At 35.1% G+C, this 17481-nt stretch overlaps 1 protein-coding gene across 4 annotated transcripts in view; it reads right to left on the bottom strand.

The window, feature by feature from the left end:
* MYO16 (myosin XVI) overlaps window positions 1-17481 on the bottom strand; it is a 355407-nt gene that overhangs the window by 201752 nt on the left and 136174 nt on the right. For all 4 annotated transcript variants that reach the window (XM_051772798.1, XM_051772799.1, XM_051772797.1 and 1 more), the window contains exon 5: window positions 4406-4514. In XM_051772798.1, coding sequence (XP_051628758.1) covers window positions 4406-4514 — 109 coding nt within the window. The remainder of the gene's footprint in view (window positions 1-4405; window positions 4515-17481) is intronic.

Raw genomic sequence — 17481 nt, 5'->3', positions numbered from 1 at the left:
AGAATCAAAGTGAAAAAACTTTGAACCACCCTGAGGTTGTTTGGTTTTCATTGCGTGTTTTTCTGTCCACAAACAGAAACTACTGCAACCTACTGCATCAATATTGTTAAAAGAAAATTTGTAAGCATAAATCAAGATCATGGTGCACATGGTTCTAAAATATCAAATATATCAGGGGATTTGGTTTTAGCTGAAGCTTGCTGATCTTTAGTGCTAACAATCCGTATGTGTTAGCATTTTGGTCAGTTCTTACTGCAGTGTATTAGTGATATTTCCTTAATGTCTGTGAAATAGTTTTAAATATTAAAATCTAGAGCACTACTTTTCTGAACTATGTTGATTTATATCAACTGCTTTTCTTGACTGCTCTGAAGAAACTATATTATTTTTTTCCTCTTGTTGGATTACTAGATTCTGCAGTGCAATCTCAATGTTAAAACATTTTGGTATACATATTCTGAACATTTTTTTTTAATTAATAGCAATCAAAACCGATGAAAAATACACATAACTGGGATTTTCATTTTGATCTTATTCTCACAAAAAGTGCCAGTGTGTTGAGAGACACACAACTGTATCTTCCAGGTGTTGGTAGTTGTGGGGCTGTTGGGATGCCTTCTGTGGAAGAGCCAAGGGTTGTCCCGTGAGGACCACAGACAGTTCTAGTCAGCTCTAGCAGGCCCACTGCAGGACACAGCTGAGCCGGTCAGCCACATGTGCCCCATGGCAAAGCAGACAGATATTCCTGAAGGAACTGCATACCTGTGAAAAACCCACACCGGAGCAGAGGAAAAGTGTGAAGAAGACTTCCACGACTGCCATGTACTGACTCCAGCTGTTTCTTACTACCTGAACCTATTCTAATTGACAATTTTCACCAAGTTGAGTCTGCTTTGCATGTGACGGTAACTGGTAAGTGATCTTACTGTCTTTATCTCAAACAACAAGCTTTCTCATCCTGTTTTCTCCCCCTGACCTTCTCAGGAAGGGAATGAGTGAGCAGCTAAATAGGCGTTTGGCTTTTAGTGCAACCACACCGGATTTTATGAATAATTTCAAGTTACTGTACATTTTAAATAAAAATTATTTTTTGGTGGGTCTTCCTATCACGTTAGCTTAATATATAATGTCAGTTTTATGGTAAATTTTTCCTTAATCCTTTGCCCACTAATTTTCTGAATCAGCTTTTCCTACACATGTCATTTCCCTTATGTTGTTAGTTAACTGTTAGCTTCAGGGAAATTCTCCTTATTTTAGTAATTTACAAGTTGGCTATTTCTAGCTAATGTTAAACACTTCTTCAAATGTCTTCAGTGTAGGATTCCGTACTAACACTTAGTTTCTTTTTTTTTTTTTTTTTACTCTACCTACTGCTTCAAGGCAAAAAAATAAATTTATTCCTTCTATTTTGCAGCTGAAGAATAAAGCTTAATCCATTTGTCAGTAAGAATTTAATAAACCATGGTCTATTTTTGTGAAATCTGCACAATATTTGAACTGATTTAAACCATACAAAACTACCTAAATAGATAGGACTTGCACATGATTTTGGCTCTATGTACAGTTTTCTGAGACACCTGGATATGAGCCCTTTAATATTCTGATCCATTATTCATACACCTCGGAATACCAAAATAGATTTTGCTGAAGTGCATGAAATCTCTATTACCATGAAGGGTCAATAAGCTTTAACCACCTATTCTAAATTAGAAAGTGAATTGTTAAACACAAAAAGAATATTTTGTAGAAAAGCAATGCCCATTTTTTGTTACGTGTCATAGTAGAAAAAAGAAATATCTTCTATACCTTTGGGTAGATATGTTATTTACACATAGTCATTCTTAGAAAAATAAAATCACAACAGATGATTTTCTTTTGCTTTTTTAAGAATCAGCTACTGCATAAACTCTCACTATACAACACTCAAGAAAGACATTAATTCACAAATAGTCTTTTCTCAGATTAAATAACGTGGTTGATGTTCTTCGAATGCACCCTGAGTTTGACTGACACATTTTTACAGTAGAACATTCTGCCTCTAAAAGAGAGAACACACTAACAGTCATTTGAAGTTCAATAATTTTACATTTTGTTAATAAATCAAAAGCTTTGCCGTAAAACATAAAGATGTTACTTGTTAAAATTAAGGTTATGGAATGCGCCTGGTGGACTTTCTTGATGATTCCAATAATCAACCAGGTTCAGAATAAAACAGGAAAAATAATGAAAAATCACCTTTTCATTTCACCTCTGGAAGGAGACACTTCCTGGAAGTAAACAATGAAAGGATAAGAAGCTAGAGGTGTAAGTGGCAACAAAGAAAATTCCAACTGAAAGTAAAATGAAAAGAAATTACATGAAGATGGATTAGCACTGGAATGGGAGCCCAGATAGACAGTAGGATCTCCAATCCAACATGGCTCTCAGTAACCTGGTCTACTCTCAGGTGGCCTTGCCTTGGCAGATATCGAAGTCCTTAAATGTCATGACTTTCTTTCCATAGCAAAACAAGAACACCAGTAACATGCAAAACCAGTAACATCTTGGCACAGAACAAATTCAACAGCTTTTACCAGTGTTTTCCTTGTGGCTGGTCAAACAAATAACCCTTCCACTCTCCAGAGGCAGAACATTTCCCAGCACTCCACTAACGGTGGTAGGAATTTAGACACCAAAGTTAGAGTAAAGGCGCCTAAATACAGACTTGTAAATTTAAATATCATAAAAATCATCCTACATAGCAGACTTCTATGTCTCAGGTGTTCTGGGCTCCTTTTATAGCACTTGGAAAGAAGCATGAAGTTCAGATGACCCCTTACAGATACCTACCTTCGAAGTATCTCTTTTGCTCTAAGAAGGGTTTGGTATAGAGTGACTACCAGACACTTGATTTAGATAAATCAACCCAAATAAAATTCTAAAGCTCATAAGCCCACTAGGCTTCTGAGTGCCTGCTGGTCTGATGGTTACATTGGGCTTAGCTAAGAGTTAGTAGAGGTAGATCTCACCTTCATAATGTTTAAGTTTTTTAATTTGGAAAGTTCCTACATTCACAGAATCATTGTTTACTGATGAACAGTGCCTCTCCTATCTACTGGAAAAGAGGTATCAGTGATACCTAAAGAATCAAAAAAAAATCCACTGTTCCATGCAAGTTCCTTCAGTGTAAACACTTTGCCAAGGAGTTAGCCAATCTTTTTTTTCTTTTTTCTCAAATCTATTTTATTTTGCAAACAAACAAATAGAGAGACAAACCAAGATAAGAGGAAACATTTTCTGATAGATCTGCATTAATAATTGCAAGTAAGCAGACTACCTCTTGTATGCTACAGGCTTGTAGCATGCTACATGTTAAATACCACGAGCTCAAGTATTCAGACCATTACGACTCCAAATATCTGCATTTTTCAAAGCAATAAAGTTAATAGCTGTCTTGCCATTAGGAAAATCCAAAACCAGAGTTCCTGAGCTGCAAAGACATTGCCAAGCACAGAGGAAGAAAAATTATAAAACAGACCTACGCAACACACTAGATGTGCTATGGACTAACAGTATAGAACCTGATAATGAGTGTGATTTCCTTGACAGTGTAAGTTAACTTCTATTTTAAGTGTTCATTAACAGAATATAATTTAACTTAGTTTATGCTGAAAAAGATTTCTTACAGGGAGGCGATGTTGAAATCACACATTTTTACATTACAATTCATTATTTCTGCTTTAATGCCTTTTCCTCAGAGTTAAGATGAGCCACATACAATGTTAAGACAACCTATTACAGTCAAAAGCAATGCTAGAAATCTCACTTCAGAACTCTTATCTAAGTTTTGAACTGATGAGCAACAAACCCATTTTTTCAACACAGGTCCTGTGATCTATAATATATTAAGCATAATTCACAATAGAAATCTACCTACAGTATTTTCATAATTAAAAAAAACCCACCAAAACCAATACTGATATTTTTGAATAAGTGATAAATCATCATATGCATTTCCATTCAAACAGTTGGCAGAGATTTATTTATTTAGCAGTCACTTGAAAAAATATACTCTGAGACATACATAACTCACATGTGAACTGAAATACAAATGTGAAACCTGGTCCTCGAATTGTTAAATTAATTGTTTTAAAAGCTTCTGCATTGTTGCAGTTTTTTCTGCCTTGAATTTACATTCTAGTATCTCCACATGAAAGGACAAAAGTAGATTTGACAATGGCAACTGCCACTACCTTTGTTAGTTTTTCCAATCTAAACACACTGAAAAATTTTGTGACTCCAAATCATCTTCCTGCCCTTCATCTCCGAAGTCATATAGTTCAATTTGCTTTGGTGTGACTTACATTAAATCAATATACTTCCTTATCATTTTTATGACATTCCAAAAGCTGAAGAGCTGACTTACCATTTTCTTCCAAGTACATCAGAAGGATGCTGCTAGATTCAGTCCCTTCTACAGCATAATCAAGCGCAATATTTCCATTAACATCTTGCAGAAGCACATTTGCTCCAGCCTACAGACAAGAATTAAAAGCATTTTAGGATTTTGTAGTGAGATCTCAAAATACAACTAGGGTTCTTACACATTCCCATTCAAAAACACTTCAAAGCTGGGGATCTTTGACAGCAGGTTTATTATAACCTTAAACAAAACCAAACACACAAAAAGGCAAAGACAAAATAAAGGACTCGTGAATGTCAGAAAGCTGGCTTTGTTTGAGACAGCTGACACTGTTGCCACACTAGCTGTCCAGTCTGCCTTTGCTACACAGATGTCTGAGCTGCTCATCAGTGAGTTTTGGAACCACCACCATTTGCAGCAGTATTTTTAAATAAGCTGTCACAGATTACAGTCAAAAGCACTACACAGTAACCAGCAGCGGTTCAAAAGCTGACTGACAAGCAGCATAGACACCCCTGCAGAAGGGATGGGGAGACAGCTGGTATGGGTAACCTCGTCAGCTGGCCCGACCTCTTATGGCCTCATCCATCAATCCAACCTCAAAGAGAACCATCCATTGCCAAATAAAATTGCCATTTGTCACTAACTGGAGACAATGAAAGTGAGTTTGATGATTTCAGTTGAAATTTCAGGCTGAAATTTCTTTAATTCAAAATTCAATATAAAGGACAGACAACTAAGAGGAACCATTGAGGGATGGGGTGGGTGGGAGGAAGAGATTCATGAAAAGCTTGAAAAGAAATCACCAGCATGATAAGAAAACTTGTATTTTCTATATTAAATATTGTTAATATAGGAATTTGCTCTATGAAGGGGAATCTTTTTACCTTTTTTTTTTTTTAATAAGAAAGCTCTCATACTTGAAAATTCATAAATGTCTGGTGGACATAAAAGTTTACTAGTGTTACATCACTAGAAGTTACAAGACCAGTTAAATGTCATTTATCTTCCTCAAGAAGTCATAATATTAATTAAAGTGTCCTCTCTATTGCTTTTAACTGCAAGGAATTATGAAATAGGATTGACGTCAGGTAAATTTAATAACTTTTCTTAACAGCTTGTATGATAAAGAATTTAGCTAATACAGATGAGAAGTACCAAGGACAGTCTCTCTTAAAACCACAGCAGCAGCGGTCAACTGTAATATGAAATTATTAATAGAATGTATGACTGCTTCTTTCAGGAGCTTTCTCTGCAAGTATTGTATCAAAAAAAACCTCGGAACGGGCTCCTGACTCCTGCATTCTGAGCTCCTGGCTCAGAGTGAAATATGACATGAAACACTACCAAATTCATGTAGGCCTTATGTCATCAAATTTAAGGTATAGTCTGAGATGATTTACTGAGTTTGCATCATAGTGACAAGGTGACAAAGAGGCATCAAAAATGACTCACCTCAGCTGTTTCAAACACCTCAGATATCCTACTAGACCATATTCTATGCAGCAAAATAATCTATCCTGCTACAAAACACACTACATTCTTCTAGTTTTCTCTTGTTGTTGACTGTAAGGGAAGCCTAGACAACAAATTGAAATTATATTTTCTGAATTGCTAAACAATATTAGATGAGAGGATTTGACTCTCATGCTTAGTGAAAAGGAATGAAAGGAGACTTGCAAGTGTAAAATCTTACATTCATTATAGTGCTATGAAAATAAATTTCTACTTTCCTGTCCTGCCAGATAAAATCAAAAAATTATTAAAAAAGCAAATAAATGGTGGATTTGAAGATCACAGGATCTTTGAAGGATGTTTTAACTATTTATTGCACTTGTTCCACTACTAGGAAGTATGATTTTTGTTTGTTTTGTTTTCTATTCACTGATCCATGAGAGTTTGCTGGTGACGGTAGAATTATGGAAGAAACACAATTTCATATCTAACTGATTTGCAGATAATAAAACCCCCACAAAATCTTGCAGGTATCTATTCTTTCTGGTGTATAGATAATCTCCAGGCAATGCTAGAAGAACATTTTCTTCTTTGTTGAGTTAGGAAACCAAATGACCTTTGACATATAAAGTCAGGAAAAAATGGGATAATTATCTTGGTCAGTAGCACACTTTTAACTCATCTCTAAGATGCAATATCACTGAAAGAAGAATTTAATGTGGAATTACTCAGCTCCAAGTAATTTTTATTGGGTACTTCTATATTAATTCCTTTCTTAAGAAATGTTCACAATGATCCCAAACAGAAGGTCAAGTTTGGTGAAAGTTGTGGCAGAAGAAGTAGGAGAAGGTCTCAGAATTTAGGTGAAGATGCAATTCTGGATAATGATGCACATCTAGTGTAGTATCTTGCTTGAAAAAGACATATTTTGTGGTTTTTAATAATATGCATTTTTAGTACAGTGTATCATCCCTGCCTCACAGCTCTGTGAGCTTACTGAGGATGTGCTCTGTCTCTCTGTCCAGCTCATCAATGAAGACCTTGAACAGGACTGGACCTACTATTAACCAGTGAGGTACATAACTAGTGTGGAACATGTGGCAGGTAGCAAATATTACAGATACTGCACCTTTAGTTTAAATTCAGATGCTCAGAATTGTGTTAATGAACTTGAGTGCTATTGTTACATATATGACCTCTTAGGCCAGACAATAAGAACTCCACATATGATTAGAGATGGAATTCAAATTATCGGAATATAGTCCTACTTTGTTCTTAGGTTTCTGTTTATAGCTCTTGAAGAAAACTGTTCCCAGGGTGCTGATATTAGTTTCCAAATTTACATGCATGCCTTGTTTATATTCTAAATGCTATGACATATTTATTCCATTTCAATACAACTCACTTGAATTCTGCATGCAGTGCTCAATATATGTGAAAAGTTACTGGCTTACTTATTCTCAACACGTCCTCATTCTCAAGTAATTTCTCAATAAAAATGATAAATATATTGCGAAACTTTATCCAATATATCTCAGATATATAAAAAATATTTTTGAGAAAAATATTTCTCTGCAATGATAAATTGCTTCTATTTTAGAAAGACTGCAGAAGGAAGGGCTTTAAATATATTATTTTAAAAGACATCTAGTTCAATACACAGAATGCAAAATGCAACTGGACTGCATGCTGTGCCATGCAGAACAACATCGATATGTAGATACAGTATAAGAGATTGAACCCTAGTGATCAATAATAATTGAGTGGACAGTATCCGATTTGCAAAGTATTCCCATGTGATCAGAAATCTGAGCCTGTTGCCAAAGAGAAAATACCTTTGGCTAGTGAAAGGAAAAAATATTTCCTTTCTAGTTCCAGAAATGATGATTCAAAATACTTCAATTTATCTCAGAATCACTTTAGTGTGCAATTTTTAATCCCATTTTAATTTTCCTACTTACTTATTTGTAGAATCTCTGACAAGTTTTCATTTCAGAAAACCAGAGTAGAATAGCTAAAGTCCACATGTATGCAAAAGTAGCAACCCTAAAGACTAGGTAAAGGGCTCAGGAGCAATACAGCATGAGGTAGGTTAAAGGTGCACAGTTTCACAGTACTGATTTATGTGCATATGCCAACATGATGCAGTTTGAGTCGACTTCCCATTCAGTGGAAGAGAGATGAACAACTACAGATTCACTGTAGAGTACACGATACAATGTACGTTCCCACTATAACTTATCCCATGATCACATCTTTGTATAGCTAAACCTGTAGCTAATTTATGATAGTACAGAGATGATCACTGCTTTTGCACAGCAGGATACAGTAAGACTGAACTCTTCCTTCCAAAATAATACTCCAGAAGATGGGGAAAGAACCAGACAGATTCTGAAGTCTAAGCACTACTGGAAATTTTGATTTGCAAGAACTTACAAAAACTTGCAACTTCATCACATGTGAACAGACTGTGAGCACAGTCAGAGTCCTCTACCACACTCTGTCCCTATACAAGCTACCCCTTGCCACTTGGCCCAAACATCAAAGTATAAAGACAGTCACAAACTCTTAGGACTATGTTGCTGTAGCTAAATCCAGTGGATCAGTGTCCAAGTTCCCACTGGTAAGATAAGAGTTCAGTTTAGTTCATAGTCTACATTTACAAGGCCTAATTAGTGATACTATTAACTCACAAGCAAACAATTTATTTTTAATTTTCTCCATCAAACTTCTTTTTAGGAATTAATTAAATTCTAAAAACCAATTTAACATCCACAGGGGTAAACCTTTCATTGAATGTTTAATTTTTTAAAAGGTCTTAAAACTTCCTTCTGTGCTATTTATTATCTGGCTAATAATCCTTGCTACTGTTTCTTATTTCCAGTGTTTCTTACACATCTTATGATTCCCAAATGAGAAATATATCTACTTACCACTACTCAGAAAAAAAAAGAAGGACAGAAAAATCTCCATTCTGAGGAATGTCCTTATTTACAGATCTAAAATAATTTATTTTCTTTTGTCTCTCTGAAATCCACAATATTTTGTGTATCAGCAGTCTAACTTCATCAGGATAGGTGAAAACCATATGAAGAGCTGTGGGTTTAGACCTTCTCCAGTCATCTCCAACCATCTCCAACCATGTCCTATATTCAGGGACAGAGTTCTAACCACCAGGTTGTATGTCCAGAAACATAACACTATCACAACAGTATGGATTGCGGTATAATCTGATTTAGGCATTCTTAGAGGACTCCTAACTTACTGAGGTTCCCCAAGCACTTGGGAAGGATCTGGGCACTTCTCCGCCTAGGTACCACCTCTAACTTAGCTCCCCAGCTAGGATGTTACAGCTTTTGCACCCAGTGAACTTTGTGGTCAGATGGGTTACCTGATTGAACTGCTTTCTGAACCAGAGTTCGCATAAATCCACTTTAGGTGAAAGACGGGAAGACTCCTGAAAGTCTGACTATGATTCGTTGAAATTCAAGCTTAAAATCCTGTCTTGTGTTGCATGCCTTAAATTACTCTTTCAAATTTGTGTACCATGCAGGTTATTTAAATACTTGAAACAACTACGTAATTTAGCTTTACTTATATAGTAGAAAGTCACAGATGTGTTTTGTTTTATTTTTCAATGCAGAAGTGATGACCCAGCATGTGCCTCTGTCACTGAGGATTACCACCACTGGCTTCATGAGGCTTTATGAAGGTGATCAGAAATACCCTGAGGAATATGTGTGGGTAAAAAAAAAAAAAAAAAAAAGGAGAGAGGTAGAGGTAGAAAGAAATATTAATATACCTGTTGAGTTTTCTCCTGGGAACAGGCCTCTGCACAGTTCTTACTATGGTTCAATTGTTCCACAGTATGCTAGCTGTGTGCAATTTGTGCAGTCACCTATCAACCCCACAACAAAACCTGACTTTTTAAAATGTATTTATATTAGTAATCTATTCTTATTCAATTCCACATACTCCATATGCATATAATTCTATACATTTATATGCATGCAAATGTAGAAACATTTACATAGCATTCTCTCTTCTATGTTCATCACTTTCCTGCAGGGAAAGGCTACCATCTTTTTCACTAACAGCTTGAACAATTAACTTTTTCTCATTTTTTAAAAATATAACCACATGATTTACAAACTGATCCTTTTTATAAAATGGCATTAACCATGGAAGTAGAACAAGACTAAATGTAGTTCTTCAGAAAACATTTGTGGTATTTCACTTTCTTTGACATGAGTTAAGTTTTTCCCCCTTTATTGATCTACTTCTTCACATTAATTCCATTAAAAGATTTTGCTCATTGAAGGATATTCAAGGTTTACATACACCCATCTGCATGTTCTCATGTATACTAAAGTAACAGTGCAAATGGTACATCCTTCCAAAAGTCCTTAGTATGCTACCAGTTAAAAAGAAAGCAACAGTAATCAGGATATAATGCTCTATTTTTTTTGAGAATAAGGAAACGTATATGAAATCACACACACTCGTGGGTTCCATGGTGCCATGGGATCTTGTTCTCCAACCTCAGTGGCTTGCATAAGTTCTCATCCAAGATACCAAATTCCACAAATCTAGCTCGCTCCTCTTTATGGCTCCTATTAGGCTTGTTAATAAAGTGAAAGGAATAAAGTTGCTCTACACATTATTGTGGTTTAGGTCATTAGCACTGGATCTCACTTTTTACAAATTCACAGGGCAAAGCAGATGAGGAACAGTTCTCAAGGCAAGGCTCAAAAAAAAAAAAAAAGTCAAAGACTTCTCCACATTGGGAAACCACAGATAATGAAATAAAAGATTAAGTGAGATTGAGCAGCTGCTCTCAGTTCAAAAACATGTTTTCCTTTCAACTCATTTCAAAAACAGATTTTCTGTAGGCAGGAGATTATTTCACAGAAATAACAATTTAGCTACTAGAAGAGCTGGGAAAAAATGAGCTAAAAGTGCTAAAAAGCAATTATAATTATAGATCTTGTGTTGACAGTTCCCCTATCTGCTATCATAATCCAGATTTACCTGCTTAGTAAGAAGAAAACTGAGAGACACAAACTGAGTTATCTCTTTTGTGTTCTCTTTATGACTATAGAACAATCTAGAAACTATTTTACTAAATCCAGATATTGTCTTGGAATGCTGATTATAGCATTAGTACTTTCATTTTAATTTTTTTCCACATAATCTTTAAGGAAGTCCCTTTCCCATGATACCACAGATGTTTGGAAGATAGATAATGAATTTCTATCAATTCCAGAGTAAAGAAAAGATTCCTGTTCCAGAACAAAAAGTCAAAAGAAGTCCATGAAAAAGGCTGATTCAGGACTAGAAGTCTAAAATGCAGGGTACTTCTTTCTAAATATTTGCTTTTACTCCTCCTCCCCAAGGTCTTAACAGAGAATGGAAGAGGGACCATAAATGTGCACAAGCCATCTATAAAGATATGTAAGTTCCAGCATAGTCCATGGCAAACAGTAGTCACCTTGAAGCTGCTCTATCTTCAGTTTTGCCTTTAATGAACCTGAATGTAGCTCGTCATAAGAAAAGGAAAAAAAGAGAACATACTCCCTTTATGGAAGACAGGAGTGGGTCTGATAGAGAATCATTCACCAAACAGGGATGTCTGCTACACAGCTAAGGCTAGTGGCCTCATTCCTTTCATATATCTTGAAGAAAAACATCTATGCTGAAATTTCATCTATACAAAAGCAATTTTTCACAACCCCATTCTTCATCCTTTTTAGGGCAATTTCCATCAATGCAGTCTGAGGAGAACACACCTGATATTTTATTAAATGGGAATTTCAGTAACTCCAGACTGATGACTTGAGCTATGTTTTACAAATAATAAATTATTATTCGTAAAATATGTTTTACAAATAATAAACTATAACTTCTCTCAGGCGGTTAAGTTACTTGCAGTTAGTTAAGTTCCACATCAAAACACCACCATCCCTCGACCATAATGCATGACAGACCTAGGTATTACTTTTCAAAAATAATAGGTTTTTCCTCAATAAGTTCTTATTTATTGAAACCTGAACTATTAAAAGTATTGAAGAAATGCAAACAGCAGTCTCACTATGTAGGAGTTTCCAAATGGAAAATATTTTCTTCCTTTCTTTCCAGCGTGTCTTTTACCAAAATAATCTGAACAAGAACCCAAACTCCATACACATACACACAGTTTAGAAGTAAAATCTGTGGATCACAAATCAAAGTAAGAACTGGAAAGGTTTAACTGCATCAATCATACTTGATTTGATCCTTGCATACCTTACACAGGTTTGTGTAGCAACAGAGAAAATGCAGGGAACAAATCCTTCTGCTCAGCTGATTTCCCTCACAGTGGATCATCATCTTAAGGCGCATTCATGAAAACAAATTCTCCCTTAATACAAATAGAAAAACCTCTCACTTCCTTTCAGGCAGACTTGCAGAGAGCACAGCTCTGTAAAGTGGGCTGGCCCAATGCACCAGAGGACTCCTTCCATAACCTTGAGTCAAAAGTTACCTGCAGCAGGAGTTTCCACCTCTCACACAGGAAATACACTGATGATTATCTTTCTGCAATATTTGTTCTGTTTTAGGGCTTTAAACTCTGTAAGAGTTGCTACCGTCTATGAGCTCATGCCTGTCACATTACCAAAAGTATTCTTTCACAAGGAGCAGGAACTGTCTGCCATCTGGATGAGCTTAACTTGTGATATAAGTAAAGGTTTGAATTCATTTTCGGCATGCCTGCTCCCACATCATAAAAAAACAAACATAAAGCTCAATCCCTTATGTCTGTGACAACACAGTCTACAGAATCAAAGCTGAATTTAGCGCCTTATAAGTGCCCTCCAGGCACATAAAATAAAACAAAAAGGATAGAACACATATCTCCAATAAAACTCCACTTTAAAAGAAATCAGGAGATAATACAGTGCTGAAAATTTTATGCCAATACCTTTACATAATTGTTAAAATAGATGCATTTGTATTAATACAAATTTATGTTATGCTATTATTACTTACTTTTTTCCTTAATAGATATATGCTAAACCAGTCAAGGAACCATCATACAAATGCAATTGGAAATTCACTTATCCTTGTGTAAGTAAAATATTTCATCTGCTGTGTGGATACAAGTTCTTTGATTCATGGTACTTGTGGGTTGCAAAAATGGACACCAAAATCTGAATATGAAACTTAACTCCTCATCAAAACAGACTTTCTTGTTACAGACTAGAAATTAGGATTTATGGATACGTGCCAGTGTGCATAAACATCACAGTGTTCAAAAAATCCCAGGCACGTGTCTCAGTGACACGCTAGTTAAGAAAGGATAAAGAAATCTACCAATACAGTGTCTGTTTATTAAAACCATCATATAGTTGTATACACATAAGATCACCAATGCCTACAAAAATCCCCAATTGTATTTGAAAATGTACTTCTAGGTTGTTAAATTACTGCACACAAATAATAAAAACAGTACTTTGAAATCATCAAAGTTCCACAACCATTTTGACAATCATTTAATTCATGAATAAGGTATTTTTTTCCCTTAAACTAATAGAATGTAGGCAATGTCAGTTCACAGAAAAGATTTTAGTACAGTTAAAAAAAAAGAAAGGCTGTCACGGCACATATTACAGATTGCTTGACAGGCATAGTCTGTTTGACTAATGTATTCAGAAGATAAAAGAATTAGCACTGATGACTGAAAACTAAAGACCAACATTTTCCCATCTGTTTGTGCACCATGGGGACTTAATTCCACCCATCAGCTGGAAGGAATAGAAAAGGCAAAGAAAATCCCACTCAGTTCCAGTACTGAACACTTCTGATAACACTGCAGAAGTACAGTATGTTTTCAACAACATCTTTCAAAGTAAAATACAACTAAGCATACAGTTAGGAAATAAAAAGGTAAAATCTAGCCAGAAGTTATCAAATAAAAAAATTATGTACACTTCTCAAGTTACCACTATTTTTACGTCCCAGCACAACAACATTCATGAGGACTGGGGAACATTCTATTAATTCTAAATGCATACAAATTTGTACTTGGATCTTAATCAGTTGGCAAGTCATCTGTCATGGTGGTTCTTCATATTCTGAATCCTAGCACACATCACCAAGGTTTCTCAGAATTTAAGGTCTTAATTTCTAAGCTAAATATTGTCTGTTTTCCTTGACTTGGCTTTGCCTCAAGGAATTATTCTTATTTTCTCTCTTCTCCCCCATACATATCTGAAAACACTCAGAATAATCCAGCTAGTTTGACTAGAAATTGGAAGAACACAATAATCACTTTTATTATATCCATGTCTGTTTCTTTACTTCCATACTTCATTCTGAATTTTTCCAACAGCTTCAAGTGATCATTCTTAACATAATCTAAATCTGTAGCTCAAATGCATAACCAAATTTTGCCATACAATTTGAAACTAATTGCTTTAGCCTCAATGTGTCTTCTTCATATGTACTCACTGCTGTTTCTAAATCTGTGAAGAAAAAGGCCATAAGAATATTTTTTCCTTTCTCTCAGGGATGAGACATTTTAGCTTAGCCACAGTGGTTGGGCAAATGAATCTACAGTTTCTGGTGTGACACTGACTTCTATCAACAAGCTTGGATCATGTGTAGAACAGATTCAAGTTTAGTACAAGGGATCCCACATAGGAGGGATCCCAATTGGGTTTAAACATCCAATTCTCCAGTCTCTGCACACAACCTTTATTCAAACAGAAACTAGAGGAACCAGTCTTACTCTCAAGATATGCACTTGTCTTAATGTAAATCAATATTTCAGTATTCTACCTGCCAAAAATTTGCATTGCATTAAAAAAAAAAGGCAGCATTACATTAAAGAACAGCTAATGAAGAATTAAATACTTGTGATTTTCATCTCCAAAGCCATAAATGACAAAAAAGAAAACAATAAGCATGTTTCTTTCTTACTTTCCTCCTTTATGAAGGTACCTCTTAGTTCAAGATACCTGTTGCACAGTTTTAGCAAGGGCTTCTCAGAAAACACACAAAAAGATGAAGCATTAGGGTATCAGGAGGGCTCTAAGAGCATGAAGACACTCCTTTTAGCTTAATATACCAAAAAAAATTAATCAATTGGAATAATTGTATGAATTGCATATACATGTTTGAATACAAAAAAATAAGATATACTTTTAACTTTTTTAATCAAACCATTTTATTTGAAAGCAAGAAAAAATTAGAAGAAATTTCAGAATATTCTTTTTTGCTAAAATTTTGTATTTATATTGAAAGTTGAGGTAGACTAAAGGGACAATAAGGAAATTACAGCAAAATCTAGTTGCATGTTATATATCACAAAGAAAAGTTCTCTTCGCCTAGAACAGAATCCCATTCTATTTTTAAGACTGCAGTAAAAATGCAAAAGATCAGAATGAGGTCGACAAAAAGGGTGGTTGAAGCACAGAAGGATGGGTATTTGACTTGATATTGCCAGCTCTCATATTATTTGGCAAGAAAAGGGAATTAAAAGGGAAACTTCAAAGAGCATTGATGACTAAAGACTAAAATTTCCCCATCTGCTTCTGCACATGGGACTTGCAAACTTCCCATCAGTAGCAGAGCTTATGGAAAAAAATGAAATTATTCGAGCACTGAATGCCTCTGATAACAGAGGAGTACATTTTCTTTTCACTTTTATTTTAATTGTAATCATTAAAAATTATGACAGGCACACAGAAAAATGATCATTCCCTGTCCTATAATACTGCAACAAAAGGTCACTTTTTGAAATTACTGCCTTTAATTTTTAGAACAAATAGAAGGAAATTCTCTTTCACACAGCAGGGAGTGAGCCTTTGGAATTGTCTGTCAAAAACTCTTTTAATCTGACACCACAGTTAGAGTTAACAGTTACTTCATAACCATTAAACAAGCTCGTAATTACATGAGGTTAAACAAATCTCATTTCAGGAGTTAAAAGAACACTCCCTGGGGTTAGTAAGAACTGTCATTTCTGTAATACTGGACAACCATCCTCTGATTATCCACTATAGTGCTGCTAAGTACAAATAGACAGCAAGTATTAACTTTTACTAATATGTTTCCTACTAAGTTCTATGTGTTTGCATGTATAGATACACACATGCATAAATAGGGGGAAGTAGCAGTAATACATACATATGCATATACATACACTCCAAACAAAACTGCTGGAGCAAAGTTCTGCCTGCTAGCTTCACTTAAAAGAGTTTCCACCCACCGACCCATCACAGTTGAAGGTAGAACAAACAAAACAACCACATGGAACAGTGACAAATAAAGGAAGCTGATTTTGATGGCTCAGTAAAAATTGAAAGTTGTTTTTCAAAGAGCTCGTAGCTTATGTTCAATATAAATAACATAAATGGTGGAAAATCTAACTAGAGGCAAAACTGAAGGACCTGTTTAACATGATGATCTTCTCCTTACTCCCCCGTGTTTGGGAAGCTAGTCTTATCTTCCTGTCTATGCACACTGTCATAAATCCAAGTCTGTATTTATTCAACTTGGAAAATACAGATACTGAATACAGATGCTGAATGTTTTGATTTTCATTCTCCAGTCCATCTTGAGATTATATACACACACAGAAATATACATATACATATATATGTGTGTGTGTGTAAATTAAATATGCTTCAAATAGCACATGTAAATAAATATCATTACTTTAGGTATGACATCAGATATTAGTGTTTTACTAATGCAGAGAAAAAGTCAGAGCCTATGTTAATGTATGTAGACATACAGTAAAAAAAAACCCCAAAGTCTGTACTACATGTCTCTGGTATAAAAAGCAAGATATTAAACAGTACATAAAAAACAGCAGCTGTGTACAATGTATAGGTTCTGCAAAGATAAATACATCATGTAAGGAACTAAGAGTACAGAACTGCCATTTCAACTCATTTAATTTGCATTTTTATTATGAGACAGATTCATTGTGCTGATTGATAACATCAACATATTCCCAACTGTACAGGGAAGGGACTGTACAGCAGCTTAATCTGCACTCAGGGTGATGCTGTCTTGCTGGTTAGTAATTAAATCTAGATACTCTACAAACAAGTCATTGTGTGAAATACCAAATCTATTTAGGAAGTTTAGTATGAAGTCATCTTAATACAAAACTGGCTTCTCAGAACAGCAATGTATAATTAGATAACTCACATGAGCAGATAACCCTATTTTTTTCCTCTGCTTGGGTAACAAATGAAGTGCAGTAGACATCAAAATCTGCCAGCCATAGGAAGTAGTAACCCGCTTTGTGACTGTAGCAAGTTACTCCCTAATATAACTATGGGGGAAATACACATTCCATGCCAAATTTTGTCATTGTTTATGTGAAAAAAAAATACATACACTTCCTAGCAATAAAACTATAACCACAGCTGACATTTATGTATTAACCAAACATAAGACTCCAGGCTTATCTGCACAAATTGCCCTCAATGGATTAACACACATATTGGAAAAGTGACAAAATTTTATACAAAATTGAAACAAATACTTTAAAGATGTAATGCTATGACATTGATCAAGGATTTATCTATGTTTTATTAGAAAAAATTGTTACTCATGTTCATAAAATG

Source organism: Manacus candei, unplaced genomic scaffold (assembly GCF_025592945.1).
Source record: "Manacus candei isolate 608988 ecotype Guabito, Panama unplaced genomic scaffold, ASM2559294v1 h1tg000159l, whole genome shotgun sequence".
NCBI classification, from domain to species: Eukaryota; Metazoa; Chordata; class Aves; order Passeriformes; family Pipridae; genus Manacus; species Manacus candei.
The sequence above is the reverse complement of the archived record's forward strand: the minus strand, read 5'-3'. Positions and strand labels throughout refer to the sequence as shown.